Here is a 19251-nt window from a genome sequence, read left to right as displayed (position 1 = left end):
TCGACACAGATCTGGATGACTCTAAGTCACAAACCGGATACGTGTAATAATTTTGAATGGTGGGGCAGTAAGCTGGTGCAGTTGCAAGCACAGCGTCGTGGCGGGAATCTACATGTGAAGCGGAGTACATGGCAGCCCCGGAGCAGCAACATGAAGGCAATATGGGTGAAGGAGTTCCATCACGACCTAGGAGTCATACCCAATGCGTCGGGGGCCGGATCAAGCTCTTCTGTGACAACACTGGAGCTATTGCTTGCCAAGGAGCCCAGGTTTCACAGAAGACAAGGCACAATCAAGCGTCGCTTCAACTCCATTCGTGAAAATGTCAATATGGGAGACATAGAGATTTGTAAGTACATACGGGGACCTGAATGTAGCAGATCCGTTGACTAAACCTCTCCCTAGAGAAAAACATGATCAACACCAGAATTCCATGGGTGTTCGATTCATCACAATGTAACTAGATTATTGACTCTAGTGCAAGTGGGAGACTGTTGGAAATAATGCCCTAGAGGCAATAATAAAAGCATTATTATAATTTCCTTGTTCATTGATAATGTCTTTATTCATGCTATAATTGTGTTATCCGGAAATCGTAATAACATGTGTGAATAACAGACACCACATGTCCCTAGTAGCCTCTAGTTGACTAGCCTCGTTGATCAACAGATATCATGGTTTTTCCTGACTATGGACATTGATGTCATGAATAACGAGATCACATCATTAGGAGAATGAATGTGATGGACAGACCCAATCCTAAACATAGCACAAGATCGTATAGTTCGTTTGCTAGAGTTTTCCAATGTCAAGTATCTTTTCCTTAGACCATGAGATCGTGTAACTCCCGGATACCGTAGGAGTGCTTTGGGTATACCAAACGTCACAACGTAACTGGGTGACTATAAAGGTAGACTACGGGTATCTCCGAAAGTGTCTGTTGGGTTGACATGGATCAAGACTGGGATTTGTCACTCCGTATGACGGAGAGGTATCACTGGGCCCACTCGGTAATGCATCATCATAATGAGCTCAAAGTGACCAAGTGTCTGGTCACGGGATCATGCATTACGGTACGAGTAAAGTGACTTGCCGGTAACGAGATTGAACGAGGTATTGGGATACCGACGATTGAATCTTGGGCAAGTAACGTACCGATTGACAAAGGGAATTGAATACGGGATTGATTGAATCCTCGACATCATGGGTCATCCGATGAGATCATCGTGGAACATGTGGGAGCCAACATGGGTATCCAGATCCAGCTATTGGTTATTGGCCGAAGAGTTGTCTCGGTCATGTCTGCATGGTTCCCGAACCCGTAGGGTCTACACACTTAAGGTTCGGTGACGCTAGGGTTGTAGAGATATTAGTATGCGGTAACCCGAAAGTTGTTTGGAGTCCTAGATGAGATCTCGGACGTCGTGAGGAGTTCCGGAATGGTCCGGAGGTAAAGATTTGTATATAGGAAGTCCAGTTTCGGCCACCGGGAAAGTTTCGGGGGTCACTGGTATTGTACCGGGACCACCGGAAGGGTCCCGGGGGTCCACCGGGTGGGGCCACCTATCCCGGAGGGCCCCATGGGCTGAAATAGGATGGAACCCAGCCCATAGTGGGCTGGGGCGCCAGCCCCTATAGGCCCATGCGCCTAGGGTTCCACCATGGAAGAGTCCATGTGGTGGAAGGCACCCCTAGGTGCCTTGGGGGGGAGGGAAACCTCCCCTTGGCCGCCGCCCCCCCTAGTAGATCTCATCTACTAGGGCCGGCCCCCCCATGGCACCCCTATATATAGTGGGGGGGAGAGGAGGGATTTCACACCAGCCCCTGGCGCCTCCATCTCCCCCGTTACGTCTCTCCCTCGTAGTCTTGGCGAAGCCCTGCTTCTGTGACGCCCTGCATCCACCACCACGCCGTCGTGCTGCTGGATCTTCATCAACCTCTCCTCTCCCCTTGCTGGATCAAGAAGGAGGAGACGTCTCCCGTCCCGTACGTGTGTTGAACGCGGAGGTGCCGTCCGTTCGGCGCTGGTCATCGGTGATTTGGATCACGTCGAGTACGACTACATCATCACCGTTCTTTTGAACGCTTCCGTGCGCGATCTACAAAGGTATGTAGATGCATCCGATGAAGCTCGTTGCTAGTTGAACTCCTAGATGATCTTGGTGAAACGAGTAGGAAAATTTTTGTTTTCTACAACGTTCCCCAACAATAAGGCGGCCGAACACAGGAGCCGGGCAACCCAACATTTGACCAAAATCATGACTCGGAGCTGATGCATATAAGGCCAAACTCGCGACGCCGAACACTCCCTAAGGTATTCGGTCTTTATGAGAGCGGGCGAGGTAACGCTCTGAGGTATAAGCCCCTAGTGTCCATGTATGCGCAAGAATTCTGACGTGACCACATGCCAAGACGCCAGCCTCCTCCTTGGTCATAGAACCAGGGGATGTGTATCAACAAGAGACAGTAAAAAAGGTTTACGCAGGGTCTTAATCTGAAAAGAATCCTTGGAATGGGTCCCTACTGCACGTCTGCGCCTGTGTCTCCGTTGTGCCGTATCCTGGACGGGCGCAGCACGACGTTCATCTGTAAAAAGAGAGTAACTAAGTTGAAAAAGCGGCGTGCCGAACAAAAGTTATATGAAATAAACAAAGTGTAAAGTAAAATATGAAAAATTGAGCTGTATTGTCTCTTATTTTATACGTGTGAAGCCCCTAGTGCAGGGGTATATGGCCACTAAGCCTTTATCAACGATACTTTTGTGCCGGACTCGTCTATCCGTGTCCTGGCCTTAATGACCTGTTCCGATGTTCTGGCTGGTGAAACCATTGTATTGTGGGGCTGTTAAAGCGGCCGCACAATCCTCCGCTTGGGGGAGGTGTTCTCACTGCTTCCCCTTTAAGGAGATCATGCTGCGTGGACCGGGCATCTTAAGCTTAAGAGATGCATAATGCGATATTGCGTTAAAGCGGGCGAAAGCTTCGCGTCCCAGTAGTGCTTGATAGCGACTTAAGAATGGGACGATGTGGAAAGTCAGCTTTTCGCGACGGAAGTTATCGGCAGAGCCGAAAATAACCTCGAGCCAGAGAAAACCCATGCAATGGGTGTCCGGACCTGGCGTTACTTCTTGAAAGGAGGTTTTGCTGTGGCGAATTCTTTTTGGGTCGATCCTCATGTGGCGGATTGAGTCCTGATATATCAGGTTGAGTCCGCTGCCACCGTCCATAAGGACATTTGAAAACTGGAGTCCGCCAATTATTGGATCGAGTACCAGGGCAGTCCAGCCTGGGTTCCTGACACTTCTAGAATAATCCAGATGATCGAAGATGATTGGTTTTGACAACCAGTGGCGGGATTCCTTTGGGATAGGCCGTGGGGTGCGTACCTTTATGGGCACCGCACGTTTTGTTATGTGGAGTGAGTTTACTGTTTTTACTTCTTGTGGGAAATTCTTTTGTTTCCTGGTACTCTGCTTTTGGGGTTCGTCTTCGTCTTCGCTTGGTGTGTCGAGCCCCTTGTGTTCGGCGTTGAGTCTGCCGGATTGTTTGAAAACCCAACAATCTCTGTGGGTATGGTTAGCAGGCTTTCCGGGAGTGCTGTGTATTTGACATATCCTATCCAAGATTTTGTTTAGGTTGGATAGGTCGTCCCTGTTATCTTGGAGGGGCGGCTTTTTCTGATTCTGTCGTGAGCTTTTGAATCCGGCGTTGACTGCCATGCTCTTCGGACTTTTTTCCTTAGTCCGGCGACGGTCCTTATTGCGTCACGGTTTTCCGTTTCCATCCCTAGTTTCGGATATACTTGGGTCACTGGTGCTGCATCTTGCCAACCAGTTGTCCTCTCCTGCGCAAAAGCGGGTCATGAGGCTTGTTAGTGCGGCCATTGTTCTTGGCTTTTATTGGCCGAGGTGTCTGGCGAGCCATTCGTCTCGGACATTATGCCTGAAAGCCGCTAAGGCTTCAGCGTCCGGACAGTCGACTATCTGATTCTTTTTAGTAAGAAATCTATTCCAGAATTGCCGAGCTGACTCTCCGGGCTGTTGAGTTATGTGACTAAGATCATCTGCATCCGCAGGGCGGACATGGGTCCCTTGAAAATTTGCTCAGAAAGCGTCCTTGAGCTCTTCCCAACTTCCGATTGTGTTTTCAGGAAGGCTTTTGAGCCAATGCCGGGCTGGCCCTTTAAGCTTGAGGGGTAAGTATTTTATGGCGTGGAGGTCATCTCCTCTAGCCATATGTATGTGGAGGATATAGTCCTCGATCCAGACTCCAGGGTCTGTTGTTCCATCATATGCCTCTATGTTTACGGGATGCCCAGAGAACGACAAACCAGGATTTCAGCCGCACGAGCCATGGGCGTGGCCTTCGGACGAGCCGCCACCCACGTCTTGTGCAGAGAGAGTGCACCGCCAACCTCAGAGATGGTGACTCCTGCCAAGGTCTTCCGGCGCGCCGCTGGAGCTCGCGGAGGCTTTGCAGTCGGGGTGGGGACGGGCAGAATGGCGGCTGGCCGCTCCCCGAAAAGTGGCGCTAGGCACTGGAGGCCAACCGCACCGGAAGCGTCAGCTCGGCGGCGGCGCACAGGGGAGGGAGTACGACGCACCGACCCACTAGACGGCCGGGGAGGCGTTGGGGAGGCCTCGAAACCAGGGGGCCTAAAGGGGGACGACACCGGTAGCAGGAGAATGGGGGACTCACAAAGCTGGAGCAGCGCCGAGCTCGGCCCGTCAGGCAGGAGCGTGGCTGACCAGGCTTCATTCCTCTTTGATCTTGGCGACGGAGGCAGGACGGAGGTAGGTGAGGGAGTCCTGGATTAGGGGGTGTTTGGGTAGCCGGACTATACCTTCAGCCGGACTCCAGGACTATGAAGATACAAGATTGAAGACTTCGTCCCGTGTCCAGATGGGACTTTCCTTGGCGTGGAAGGCAAGCTTGGCGGTGCGGATATTCAAGATCTCCTACCATTGTAACCGACTTTGTGTAACCCTAACCCTCTCCGGTGTCTATATAAACCGGAGGGTTTTAGTCCGTAGGACAACTTCATCATACAACAATCATACCATAGGCTAGCTTTTAGGGTTTAGCCTCCTTGATCTCGTGGTAGATCTACTCTTGTACTACCCATATCATCAATATTAATCAAGCAGGACGTAGGGTTTTACCTCCATCAAGAGGGCCCGAACCTGGGTAAAACATCGTGTTCCTTGCCTCCTGTTACCATCCGGCCTAGACGCATAGTTTGGGACCCCCTACCCGAGATCCGCCGGTTTTGACACCGACATTGGTGCTTTCATTGAGAGTTCCTCTGTGTCGTCGCCTTTAGGCCCGATGGCTCCTTCGATCATCAACAACGATGCAGTCCAGGGTGAGACTTTTCTCCCCGGACAGATCTACGTCTTCGGCGGGCCAAGTCGCTTGGCCACCTTGAGCAGATCGAAAGCTACGCCCCTGGCCATCAGGTCAGGTTTGGAAACCTAAACTACACGGCTGACATCCGCGGGGACTTGATCTTCGACGGATTCGTGCCACAGCCAAGCGCGCCGCACTGTCTCGATGGGCATGATATAGCTCTGCTGCCGAACAGTGCCTTGGAGGCCGCACACGCATTGGTTCCGACCATTGATTCGGAGCCCACTGCGCCGATCGAGGATCAGCGGTTGGACGCTGCCTCAGGGGCCGCGATCTCAGAGGCGATCGAGCCGAACTCCAGCCCCGCACTCCGCATGGCCCGTGACTCCGAGGAGCCGGATTCCTTTCTGAACTCCGAGCTCCCCGCGCCCCTGCCGATCGAATCCGATTGGGCGCCGATAATGGAGTTCACCGCCGCAGACATCTTTCAGCACTCGCCCTTCGGCGACATCCTGAATTCGCTAAAGTCTCTCTCTTTATCAGGAGAGCCCTGGCTAGACTACGGTCAGCAAGGATGGGATTCGGATGATGAAGAAATTCAAAACCCACCCACCACCCACTTCATAGCCACTGTCGACGACTTAACCGACATACTCGACTTCGAATCCGAAGACATCGACGGTATGGACGACGATGCAGGAGACAACCAAGAACCAACGCCTATAGGGCATTGGACAGCCACCTCATCTCACAATGTGTACATGGTGGATACCCCTAAAGGAAGCAACAACGAGGAAAACGGGGATGGAAAGAGGGATCGATCTCTCAAAAAACAATCAAAGTGTCGGTGTAACTCCCCGAGACCGATGTGCCAGGTGTCGTTCAGCTATTCGCTGGTGTTGCCTTGTCATTCCTTGCGTGTCATGCATTGCATATCATATCATCATGCGCATTTCATTTGCATACGTGTTCATCTCACGCATCCGAGCATTTTCCCCGTTGTCCGTTTTGCAATCCGGCGTTCCGTTCTTCTCCGGTGGTCATTTCTACCTTTCTTTCATGTGTGGGGATTAAACATTTCCGGATTGGACCGAGTCTTGCCAAGCGGCCTTGGTTTACTACCGGTAGACCGCCTATCAAGTTTCGTATCATTTGGACTTCGTTTGATACTCCAACGGTTAACCGAGGGACCGAAAAGGCCTCGTGTGTGTTGCAGCCCAACACCCTTCCAATTTGGCCCAAACCCACCTAACTCTGCTCCATCATCTCGGTCGTTCGATCACGATCGCGTGGCCGAAAACCGCACCTCATTTGGACTCTCCTAGCTCCCTCTATGCCTATATATACAACCCCCCTCCGAAATTCACGGTTCATTCTTCCCCGAACCCTAAAAATTCTCAGATCCGCGCCGCCGGACGAAATCCCCATCTTCACCGGACATGTCCGCTGCCTCCGCCACCTCACTCCGCCCAATGAGAGCGCGACACGTCACCCCGCCGCCGCTTCCCCTCCACTCACCGCGCGCCACATGGCACCGCGCCGCCCCACTTCGCCGCCGGCCCGCGGAGCCCAACCAAGGCCCGCGCGAGCCCGGATCTCCGCCGCCGCCCGCAGGCACCCCGCGCCTCCTCGCTCCCGCAGCCGGTCGAGGGGAGGAGCCCCTCGATCCACGCCTTCGCCACCGGTTTTCTCCGCCGCCGTGCGCCCTCGCCGCCGCGGGCCACCATCGCCGGCGCCGCCTTGCCGTCCCGACGCCGTTTTCCCTCGCCGTCGCCTCCCTTCCTCCGGCCCCGTCCAGATCCGGCATGGAGCTCGCCGGATCCGCCCGTTTCCTGCCGCCTCGCCGGACCCCGCTCGCTGCCGGAGCCCTCCATCGCCGCCATCGCCATGGATCAGGAACCAGTTTCCCCGCTCGACGACGTTGACCCTCCACGTGGGCCGGTCCAGCTTCCCGGCCAGCGCAGCGCCGAGTGCGGCCCAGCCTCCCCGCCTTTGCCTCCAGGCCCAGCGCGAGCGCCCCAAGGCCAGCCCAGCCGACCTCGCCTCGGCCTCCTTCCTCCTCTGCTGGGCCAGGCCCATGGGTGAGCCGACCCCAGCGCCCCCTCCTCTATTTTTTTCCCTCACTGTTGGGCTTACCTCAGATTCGGCCCGTGATGTGTTTTTTTCAGCGCCTGGGATTTTTTCCTATTATTCCTGAGACAGCAGTTTTGCAGTATAGTCCCCCTAGTTCATGCATTTAATAACTCACAAATGGTGCATCGGATTAAAATGATTTATATATGAAACTTGCTCAGAATTTTGTGTAGATTAATAATATCAAACTTTCAGCTATGTTTAAAATAATTAAAATGTTGTTTGCTTTAATTTGCTCCTATGCCATGCTAAAATGATTTAAATCATAACTAAATAACCGTAACTCCGATTTTAATAATCTTTATATGTAATTGGGGTAGAAAAATGCCTAGTTTGACATGATGGCCTTACTTTGCATGTTAAACAACTCTAAAATAATGTTTAGGGCAGAACAGTACCAAACCTTAGATTATGCATATGAGGAGTTTCCGGAATTGTTGTTCGTTGCTTCCGGCCTCATTTAACCTTGACTAGATAGGTAGTTTTCTTTTGCTTCACCTCTTGCCATGTTAACCAACATTTAACTTTGTTGAGTACCTAACTGGGAGTGAATTAAATAATTGATGTGGTGTTCCGTCAATATGCAACTCGTTGCATATTGAACTCCATTTAACTTGTAGCTTTGTTTGTGCACTTTGCCATGCCATGTATCTTTAAACCGGACATGCATCATACTTGTTTGCACATCATGCCATGTCTATGTGGTGGTTGTTTACTATCTTGTGTGCTTCTTTTCCGGTGATTGCTTCTTCGGGTTGGTTCCGGTAACGTCGAGTTTGTGAGGAACCGTTCGACTACGTCCGTTTGTCTTCTTCATGGACTCGTTCTTCTTCCTTGCGGGATTTCAGGCAAGATGATCATACCCTCGAAATCACTACTATCTCTGCTATGCTAGTTTGCTCGCTCTTTTGCTATGCCAATGCTACGATGCCTACCATTTGCTTGTCAGCCTCCCAAATTGCCATGTCACACCTCTAACCCACCATGTCCTAGCAAACCATTGATTGGCTATGTTACCGCTTTGCTCAGCCCCTCTTATAGCGTTGCTAGTTGCAGGTGAAGATTGGAGGCTGTTCCTTGTTGGAACATTTACTTACTTGTTGGGATATCACTATATATCTTATTTAATTAATGCATCTATATACTTGGTAAAGGGTGGAAGGCTCGGCCTTATGCCTGGTGTTTTGTTCCACTCTTGCCACCCTAGTTTCCGTCATATCGGTGTTATGTTCCCGGATTTTGCGTCCCTTACGCGGTTGGGCTATAATGGGAACCCCTTGACAGTTCGCCTTAAGTAAAGCTCTTCCAGCAATGCCCAACATTGGTTTTACCATTCGCCACCTAGCCTCTTTTTCCCTTGGGTTTCGCGGACTCAAGGGTCGTCATTATTTTAACCCCCCCGGGCCGGTGCTCCTCTGAGTGTTGGTCCAACTGTCAGCTACCGGTGACCACCAGGGGCAACTCTGGGCTGGCCTACCCGTACCTAGGACAATCTGAGTGTGCCCTGAGAAAGAGATATGTGCAGCTCCTATCAGGATTTGTCGGCACATTCGGGCGGTGTTGCTAGTTTAGTTTTACCCTGTCGAAATGTCTTGTTGTACCGGGATACCGAGTCTGATCGGAACGTCTCGGGTGGAGGTCTATTCCTTCGTTGACCGTGAGATCTTGTCATGGGCTAAGTTGGGACACCCCTGCAGGGATTTGAACTTTCGAAAGCCGTGCCCGCGGTTATGGGCAGATGGGAATTTGTTAACGTCCGGTTGTAGAAAACCTGAACTTGACCTTAATTAAAATGAATCAACAGCGTGTGTAATCGTGATGGTCTCTTTCCGGCGGAGTCCGGGAAGTGAACACGGTTGTTGGAGTTATGCTTGACGTAGGTAGTCCAGGATCACTTCTTGATCATACCTTTATCGACCGTGCTTTGCCTTCTCTTCTCGCTCTCATTTGCGTATGTTAGCCACCATATATGCTAGTCGCTTGCTGCAGCTCCACCTCATACCTTTACCTTACCCATAAGCTTAAATAGTCTTGCGCGAGGGTGCGAGATTGCTGAGTCCCTGTGGCTTACAGATACTTCCAAAACCAGCTTGCAGGTGCCGTTGAACTGAGCAGATGACGCAACCAAGCTCAGGGGGAGCTCGATGAAGATCTTGTCCTTTATGTTGTTTCGTTTTAGTTGATCAGTAGTGGAGCCCAGTTGGGGTCGATCGGGGGCCTTTGTCGCATTTGGGGTTCTTCTTTTATTTTGGTTCCGTAGTCGGACCATGTGTGTATTCGATTGATGTAATGTTTATTCATGTAATTGTGTGAAGTGGCGACTGTAAGCCAACTATGTATCTCTTTCCCTTATGTATTACATGGGTTGTGTGAAGATTACCTCACTTGCGACATATGCCTTCAATGCGATTATGCCTCTAAGTCGTGCCTCGACACGTGGGAGATATAGTCACATCGAGGGTGTTACAAGTTGGTATCAGAGCCTTCCCTGACCTTAGGAGCCCCCACTGCTTGATCGAATTAACGGACGTTGTTGAGTCTAGAAAAATGTTTTGATTCTTCTAGGAATTATATATCGGAGAGTTTAGGAATCCTTTTTACTCCCCAGTCCCTTCATCGCTCTGGTAAGGCTTCCTGACGTAGAGTTTTGTCTCTTCTCTTCTCAAATTTCACTAAATTTTTTTTAGGATCACGCAGGTATCTTGGAATCGTTCCGATGGTTTTATGATGAGAACATTGTCTTGGTGCCTCCTGTCAGGGGTTTAGTGGAAGTGTCCCGGGGAGTTGAGCTCTGAGGTGTTGTCGTCATAATTTTATCGTTGCAGTTCTGGAATACCTGAGTTTAGTACGCCGACATCGAAAATCTCTTTTATGAAGTTCGTTGGTGAGATAACCTCGACGCCACCCAGTACTGGGGCGGGAGTTCGGGAGTATCGCCATAACTTGTATAACGGATGCTTTTCGAAGGTTGAGGTAGACGATTTCCGAAGGTTTCTTGGTTATGTGTTGAAGGATGGATACAGCTGGATGTAGGATTTGCTAGAATTGGGTGAGATATTATGCTTCCCCTGTATCCCCAACACCTGATTGCATAACCGGAAAGGTTCGGGAGTTTCATAGGTGGGAATTCAAGTAGCTCTTAGGATGTCTTTCCGACAGATGTATGATATGAAATTGGGGTTCGACGTCTAGTGGTCCGCCTATTCACGGTCGATTTTATAGTGGTCTCGTTGTGTCTTAAAGAGTCCTTGGCTATGCCGACTCGGGGACGCTTCGTATGTCATGTGCACTGCCTTGTACATGATGGTGCTGTACGATCGAGCCCGTGTAGGCCCCACCACGAAAACTTCGGACGAAATCTCTATCATATGTTTGTTCCGGCTTATTCTGCAAGCCAACCCTTTGTTTTTGTTTTGAGTTGTGGTATTCGAGTTGCTTCGAAGTCAAATGTTGATTCCATACCTTCTCTAAGCGGTGTTCTCATACTCCGATGTGAATACAAATCCTTCTTGATCATCAAGATTGTTTTGTCAATCCTTTTCACCGATGTGCTTCTCCTCAAGTGGATCCGTTCACTTCAACATTCACAAGTTCAAGTACCAGTTCTTCTCAACGGTGTTCGTTTCATCCATCTCAAGTTGCATTTGTTTTTTCCCCCCCCCCCCCCCCTTTTTTTCAAGGACTCATATTTCTTAATCAAGTACCATCTTATTGGTGTGAAGTCTCTCCATTCTTTTCCTTCTTGTTCTTATTCGGTGATTCTCATGAAGATTCTAACGAAGCTTCAAGTTCGTCACTCTTCACTCATTTTTCTTCGTCGGTGGTTAAATTCAAGCTTTGTTGCTCATACCCTTCTCTCTTTTCAAATGCCTTCTCATACCGGTGTACCTCATAATCATTCACCTCTCGATATTCAATTGTTCTGGAGTGCTGAAGATATCTCGAAGATTCGTGTATCCACTCTTCTTTTATTCAAGCTATTTCGAGGATGTTATACCATTCGAGCCTTTTTATTCAACTGGTGCATTCTCTCTTTTAAATCCTTCAACGGTGTTTCTTTTGAGTGGGCCCTAACCCACAGGTCTTTTCCCAGGATCTTACCTAACTCTTCTTATTTTCCCGGAGCTACCCTCAAATTCATCTTAAAGTTGACGTAAGAATGATTTATCATCAGTCACATATATTTCTCCAAGATCTTTCAAATTCTATTCATTGTTGGCTCAACCTCTTCGTTTGATTCTTCCGGAGTGTCTAAATAATTCATGGTGGTGTTTCTCGTTGTCATTCTCATCATTTGAAGACCGAAGTAGAGTTTCTCTTTAATCTTGCTCAATTCTCTTCAAGATTCATGATGCTAGCTTGTTGCCATCCTCTCGTAATTGTTTTGATCGTGAAAAATTCTTTTCACCCTTCCGAAGCAATTTAAGAGTCTTCTCAGTTTGTTATCCGGAGTTCACCAATTCAGGGTTATTCATTCTCAGTTTTTAGCTCTCGTTCTCCAAATCTTACCGGTGCATCGATCATATATCCTCTAATCAGTGCATGATCTCTTCGTTCTCATGTATCTAAATCCTCTCAAGCATCTTCGTTTATTTCACTATTATTCACGGTGTTTCTTTGTCTTCTCTTAATTCATTTTCAATTCGTACGGTGGTTCGTTCAAGATTTTTTCTTCTTTCTTATCATATTAATTTATTTGTTGTTCCAATCCTACCGGTGGTTCGTTGAAGACCTTCTCAAGTTTTGTTATATCTCTTTTAATCCTTTCTACGAGAATAAGTAGTATGCCAAATCCATTGATTGTCATCAATTTAATTGGTGAAGGATAAGCATAATGTAATTCTTATTCTTGTTTCATCCTAATGATTAATTCTTATTCCGGAGGCCCTTCAAACTCTCAGTTTCATTTGTTTCATCTTCTCTTTTTCCCGGAGTTCCAAGCTCTAATTATCACGGAGATCCGTCTAAATCATCGCAAGGATTCACCTTGTGTTTCCAATTTCTCTTTCTTTTCATTCTTTTGTTTACCGGAGTTCTTCATGGAGGTTCTACATAATGGTCCATCAAGAATTTAATTCCTTTTCGAAGTGCTCATCAAGATTCTTTTCTAAGGAGCTTAAGTTTCTTCATCTTGCAATCCGGCGTGCAATTATTCCTTCCGTATCAATAGAGGTGGTATTATGTCATATTGATAATTTGAGTTCATGTTTCATGATTCACAAGTTATCAAGAATGAGGTAGTTTAAATCCATCAATCTCGTCATTGGAGTTATCTTGGGTTATATTTCACCTAAAGCTTTCCTTTAAGGATTGTCGCTCTCATGGTGTTTATCAATGATCCAATTTCTTCATTTATCCTTTCCGGTGCGATATACATTCTCGTCTCTTTGTTCATATCAATACAATTCTTTTCCCGCGAGTGGCAGGTTGTCACCTCATAATTTGAGATGTACTCCATAAGACCATATCAAGTTTATTCTTTCGTTGTTGGCTTTCCAATAACTCCGTTCGACCCTTCTCCTTAAGATGCCTTTTCAAGCTCTTTTGTACCAGAAGTTGGCTTTTCTTCTACATTCTTTTGTCTCAATTATCCTTATCCTATTCTTTCTCCTGGAGGTCTATTGATGTTGCTCCTCTCAACCCATCATCTCGTTTGTCTAAGATCATGCTCTTTTCATGATTTCCCATTTAACCGGAGTGTCGTGCCCTCTTTTCAAGTTCTATCACCTTATCAAGTTATTATTCAATTCCTTTTCTTTTCAACCGGAGTGCTGCCCGAATTTTGGTTTTCCTTGATCCCCTTCCTTAACCGGAGCGTTTTTTTAAATATATATCTTGCCCTTCAACCTCAAGGGTTTTTCGCAATGTTCTTTGTCCCTCTTTTCTAACGGAGTGGTTTTCAACTTCGTCATCTTCGTTGTATTCTTTTCTCGAATGGCTTAACCTTTTCAAGGTTCTTTGGTTTCACTCGTTTGTCAAAGAAGCAACTTAGTTTTACCGTTTCTCTTCCTTTTCCGTTTTCCCTCCGATGCCATTCTAGATCTCAGGACGAGATCCTCTCATAGTGGTGGAGTGTTGTAACGCCCCGAGACCGATGTGCCAGGTGTCTTTTAGCTATTCGCTGGTGTTGCCTTGTCATTCCTTGTGTGTCATGCATTGCATATCATATCATCATTCGCATTTCATTTGCATACGTGTTCGTCTCACGCATCCGAGCATTTTCCCCGTTGTCCGTTTTGCAATCCGGAGTTCCGTTCTTCTCCGGTGGTCATTTCTACCTTTCTTTCATGTGTGGGGATTAAACATTTCCGGATTGGACCGAGTCTTGCCAAGCGGCCTTGGTTTACTACCGGTAGACCGCCTATCAAGTTTCGTATCATTTGGACTTCGTTTGATACTCCAACGGTTAACCGAGGGACCGAAAAGGCCTCGTGTGTGTTGCAGCCCAACACCCTTCCAATTTGGCCCAAAACCCACCTAACTCTGCTCCATCATCTCGGTCGTTCGATCACGATCGCGTGGCCGAAAACCGCACCTCATTTGGACTCTCCTAGCTCCCTCTATGCCTATATATACAACCCCCCTCCGAAATTCACGGTTCATTCTTCCCCTAACCCTAAAAATTCTCAGATTCGCGCCGCCGGACGAAATCCCCACCTTCACCGGACATGTCCGCTGCCTCCGCCACCTCACTCCGCCCAATGAGAGCGCGACACGTCACCCCGCCGCCGCTTCCCCTCCACTCACCGCGCGCCACATGGCACCGCGCCGCCCCACTTCGCCGCCGGCCCGCGGAGCCCATCCGAGGCCCGCGCGAGCCCGGATCTCTGCCGCCGCCCGCAGGCACCCCGCGCCTCCTCGCTCCCGCAGCCGGTCGAGGGGAGGAGCCCCTCGATCCACGCCTTCGCCACCGGTTTTCTCCGCCGCTGTGCGCCCTCGCCGCCGCGGGTCACCATCGCCGGCGCCGCCTTGCCGTCCCGACGCCGTTTTCCCTCGCCGTCGCCTCCCTTCCTCCGGCCCCGTCCAGATCCGGCATGGAGCTCGCCGGATCCGCCCGTTTCCTGCTGCCTCGCCGGACCCCGCTCGCTGCCGGAGTCCTCCATCGCCGCCATCGCCATGGATCGGGAACCAGTTTCCCCGCTCGACGACGTTGACCCTCCACGTGGGCCGGTCCAGCTTCCCGGCCAGCGCAGTGCCGAGTGCGGCCCAGCCTCCCCGCCTTGGCCTCCAGGCCCAGCGCGAGCACCCCAAGGCCAGCCCAGCTGGCCTCGCCTCGGCCTCCTTCCTCCTCTGCTGGGCCAGGCCAATGGGTGAGCCGACCCCAGTGCCCCCTCCTCTATTTTTTTTCCTCACTGTTGGGCTTACCTCAGATTCGGCCCGTGATGTGTTTTTTTCAGCGCCTGGGATTTTTTCCTATTATTCCTGAGACAGCAGTTTTGCAGTATAGTCCCCCTAGTTCATGCATTTAATAACTCACAAATGGTGCATCGGATTAAAATGATTTATATATGAAACTTGCTCAGAATTTTGTGTAGATTAATAATATCAAACTTTCAGCTATGTTTAAAATAATTAAAATGTTGTTTGCTTTAATTTGCTCCTATGCCATGCTAAAATGATTTAAATCATAACTAAATAACCGTAACTCCGATTTTAATAATCTTTATATGTAATTGGGGTAGAAAAATGCCTAGTTTGACATGATGGCCTTACTTTGCATGTTAAACAACTCTAAAATAATGTTTAGGGCAGAACAGTACCAAACCTTAGATTATGCATATGAGGAGTTTCCGGAATTGTTGTTCGTTGCTTCCGGCCTCATTTAACCTTGACTAGATAGGTAGTTTTCTTTTGCTTCACCTCTTGCCATGTTAACCAACATTTAACTTTGTTGAGTACCTAACTGGGAGTGAATTAAATAATTGATGTGGTGTTCCGTCAATATGCAACTCATTGCATATTGAACTCCATTTAACTTGTAGCTTTGTTTGTGCACTTTGCCATCATGTATCTTTAAACCGGACATGCATCATACTTGTTTGCACATCATGCCATGTCTATGTGGTGGTTGTTTACTATGTTGTGTGCTTCTTTTCCGGTGATTGCTTCTTCGGGTTGGTTCCGGTAACGTCGAGTTTGTGAGGAATCGTTCGACTACGTCCGTTTGTCTTCTTCATGGACTCGTTCTTCTTCCTTGCGGGATTTCAGGCAAGATGATCATACCCTCGAAATCACTACTATCTTTGCTATGCTAGTTTGCTCGCTCTTTTGCTATGCCAATGCTACGATGCCTACCATTTGCTTGTCAGCCTCCCAAATTGCCATGTCAAACCTCTAACCCACCATGTCCTAGCAAACCGTTGATTGGCTATGTTACCGCTTTGCTCAGCCCCTCTTATAGCGTTGCTAGTTGCAGGTGAAGATTGGAGGCTGTTCCTTGTTGGAACATTTACTTACTTGTTGGGATATCACTATATATCTTATTTAATTAATGCATCTATATACTTGGTAAAGGGTGGAAGGCTCGGCCCTTATGCCTGGTGTTTTGTTCCACTCTTGCCACCCTAGTTTCCGTCATATCGGTGTTATGTTCCCGGATTTTGCGTCCCTTACGCGGTTGGGCTATAATGGGAACCCCTTGACAGTTCGCCTTAAGTAAAGCTCTTCCAGCAATGCCCAACATTGGTTTTACCATTCACCACCTAGCCTCTTTTTCCCTTGGGTTTCGCGGACTCAAGGGTCATCATTATTTTAACCCCCCCGGGCCGTGCTCCTCTGAGTGTTGGTCCAACTGTCAGCTTGCCGGTGACCACCAGGGGCAACTCTGGGCTGGCCTACCCGTACCTAGGACAATCTGAGTGTGCCCTGAGAAAGAGATATGTGCAGCTCCTATCGGGATTTGTCGGCACATTCGGGCGGTGTTGCTGGTTTAGTTTTACCCTGTCGAAATGTCTTGTTGTACCGGGATACCGAGTCTGATCGGAACGTCTCGGGTGGAGGTCTATTCCTTGTTGATCGTGAGAGCTTGTCATAGGCTAAGTTGGGACACCCTGCAGGGATTTGAACTTTCGAAAGCCGTGCCCGCGGTTATGGGCAGATGGGAATTTGTTAACGTCCGGTTGTAGAAAACCTGAACTTGACCTTAATTAAAATGAATCAACAGCGTGTGTAATCGTGATGGTCTCTTTCCGGCGGAGTCCGGGAAGTGAGCACGGTTGTTGGAGTTATGCTTGACGTAGGTAGTCCAGGATCACTTCTTGATCATACCTTTATCGACCGTGCTTTGCCTTCTCTTCTCGCTCTCATTTGCGTATGTTAGCCACCATATATGCTAGTCGCTTGCTGCAGCTCCACCTCATACCTTTACCTTACCCATAAGCTTAAATAGTCTTGCGCGAGGGTGCGAGATTGCTGAGTCCCTGTGGCTTACAGATACTTCCAAAACCAGCTTGCAGGTGCCGTTGAACCGAGCAGATGACGCAACCAAGCTCAGGGGGGAGCTCGATGAAGATCTTGTCCTTTATGTTGTTTCGTTTTAGTTGATCAGTAGTGGAGCCCAGTTGGGGTCGATCGGGGGCCTTTGTCGCATTTGGGGTTCTTCTTTTATTTTGGTTCCGTAGTCGGACCATGTGTGTATTCGATTGATGTAATGTTTATTCATGTAATTGTGTGAAGTGGCGACTGTAAGCCAACTATGTATCTCTTTCCCTTATGTATTACATGGGTTGTGTGAAGATTACCTCACTTGCGACATATGCCTTCAATGCGATTATGCCTCTAAGTCGTGCCTCGACACGTGGGAGATATAGTCGCATCGAGGGTGTTACAGTCGGCGTAAACGCCGACCCAAACCCCGCCTCGATAAAGACCCAGCCATAGAGCAGGATGAGCCGGTAGACGACGAGCATGCCTTAGAGCAATCGTCCCAACAGGACAACCCGGATAGAGAAAACCGAACATCCCTCCCCCGGCGAAAATGGCATTTCGGACGACCCTACGCCGGACAAGCCCACGAAGCAGAAGAACCTCCACAAACGGCTCGTTGCAACCGCACGCAGCCTGAAAAAGCAGAAGCGGAAGCTAAAAACTGCGGAAGATGCACTCAGGATCAGATGGAGTAAAGTAATCAATACCGCAGACAAATACGGCGACATTCGCCGCACTAAAAGCTATCCGAAGAGAAAGCTACTGCCTGAATTCGACGAGGAGGCCTTAGAGCCCTCGTATTCCAAAAGTGAGAAAGCCACACGGTCGGATAGACGACCCCATGGCCAGCATAAAGCGGCAAGCAGCGCCGCACTTAAGCCGGCATGCGACCCACTTAAGGATTCGCATCATGGCCCAGCCAGGTCCATTTACGGGCCAAGAAAGCAAGCTCTCGTAAGCAATGCAATAAAGCCATTATCAGAATCCGGCACACCCAAATACAGGGGTGCCGCACACTCCCTATGTTTCACCGATGAGGTCCTGGATTATGAATTTCCAGCGGGATTCAAACCCGTAAACATAGAGGCATATGATGGAACAACAGACCCTGGAGTCTGGATCGAGGACTATATCCTCCACATACATATGGCTAGAGGAGATGACCTCCACGCCATAAAATACTTACCCCTCAAGCTTAAAGGGCCAACCTGGCATTGGCTCAAAAGCCTTCCTGAAAACATAATCGGAAGTTGGGAAGAGCTCGAGGACGCTTTTCGAGCAAATTTTTAAGGGACCTATGTCTGCCCTCCGGATGCAGACGATCTTAGTCACATAACTCAACAGCCCGGAGAGTCAGCTCGGCAATTCTGGAATAGATTTCTTACTAAAAAGAATCAGATAGTCGACTGTCCGGACGCTGAAGCCTTAGCGGCTTTCAGGCATAATGTTCGAGACCAATGGCTCGCCAGACACCTCGGCCAAGAAAAGCAAAGAACAATGGCTGCACTAACAAGCCTCATGACCCGCTTTTGCGCAGGAGAGGACAGCTGGTTGGCAAGATGCAGCACCAGTGACCCAAGTACATCCGAAACTAGGGATGGAAACGGAAAACCGTGACGCAATAAGGACCGTCGCCGGACTAAGGAAAAAAGTCCGAAGAGCATGGCAGTCAACGCCGGATTCAAAAGCTCACGACAGAATCAGAAAAAGCCGCCCCTCCAAGATAACAGGGACGACCTATCCAACCTAAACAAAATCTTGGATAGGATATGTCAAATACACAGCACTCCCAGAAAGCTTGCTAACCATACCCATAGAGATTGTTGGATTTTCAAACAATCCGGCAGACTCAATGCCGAACACAAGGGGCTCGACACACCAAGCAAAGACGAAGACGAACCCCAAAAGCAGAGTACCAGGAAATAAAAGAATTTCCCACAAGAAGTAAAAATAGTAAACTTACTCCACATAACAAAACGTGCGGCGCCCATAAAGGTACGCGCCCCACGGCCTATCCCAAAGGAATCCCGCCACTGGTTGTCAAAACCAATCATCTTTGATCATCTGGATTATTCTAGAAGTGTCAGGAACCCAGGCTGGACTGCCCTGGTACTCGATCCAATAATTGGCGGACTCCAGTTTTCAAATGTCCTTATGGACAGTGGCAGCGGACTCAACCTGATATATCAGGACTCAATCCGCCACATGGGGATCGACCCAAAAAGAATTCGCCATAGCAAAACCTCCTTTCAAGGAGTAACACCAGGTCCGGACACCCATTGCATGGGTTTTCTCCGGCTCGAGGTTATTTTTGGCTCTGCCGATAACTTCCGTCGCGAAAAGC

General features: G+C 49.0%; 1 protein-coding gene across 1 annotated transcript; it reads right to left on the bottom strand.

The window, feature by feature from the left end:
* Nucleotides 1-4302: 4302 nt before the first annotated feature.
* On the bottom strand, nucleotides 4303-14599 carry LOC125506713. The gene is made up of 2 exons (XM_048671455.1): nucleotides 14229-14599; nucleotides 4303-4807 (listed from the first exon to the last, which is right to left on the bottom strand). The coding sequence occupies exons 1-2, from the start codon at nucleotides 14597-14599 to the stop codon at nucleotides 4303-4305; spliced, it is 876 nt and encodes a 291-aa protein (XP_048527412.1).
* Between the last annotated feature and the right edge of the window lie 4652 nt (nucleotides 14600-19251).

The sequence above is a fragment of the Triticum urartu genome, chromosome 5 (assembly GCF_003073215.2).
Source record: "Triticum urartu cultivar G1812 chromosome 5, Tu2.1, whole genome shotgun sequence".
In the NCBI taxonomy this organism is placed as follows: Eukaryota; Viridiplantae; Streptophyta; class Magnoliopsida; order Poales; family Poaceae; genus Triticum; species Triticum urartu.
The sequence above is the reverse complement of the archived record's forward strand: the minus strand, read 5'-3'. Positions and strand labels throughout refer to the sequence as shown.

Bases quoted from the DNA above. Each gene is read 5' to 3' on its own strand.
- LOC125506713 (XM_048671455.1), bottom strand. From the start codon at position 14,599: ATGGCGATGGCGGCGATGGAGGACTCCGGCAGCGAGCGGGGTCCGGCG. The intron at 4,808-14,228 runs GTGAGTGGAGGG...CCCCTAATCCAG, and splicing joins GCGGTGCCATGTGGCGCGCG to GACTCCCTCACCTACCTCCG.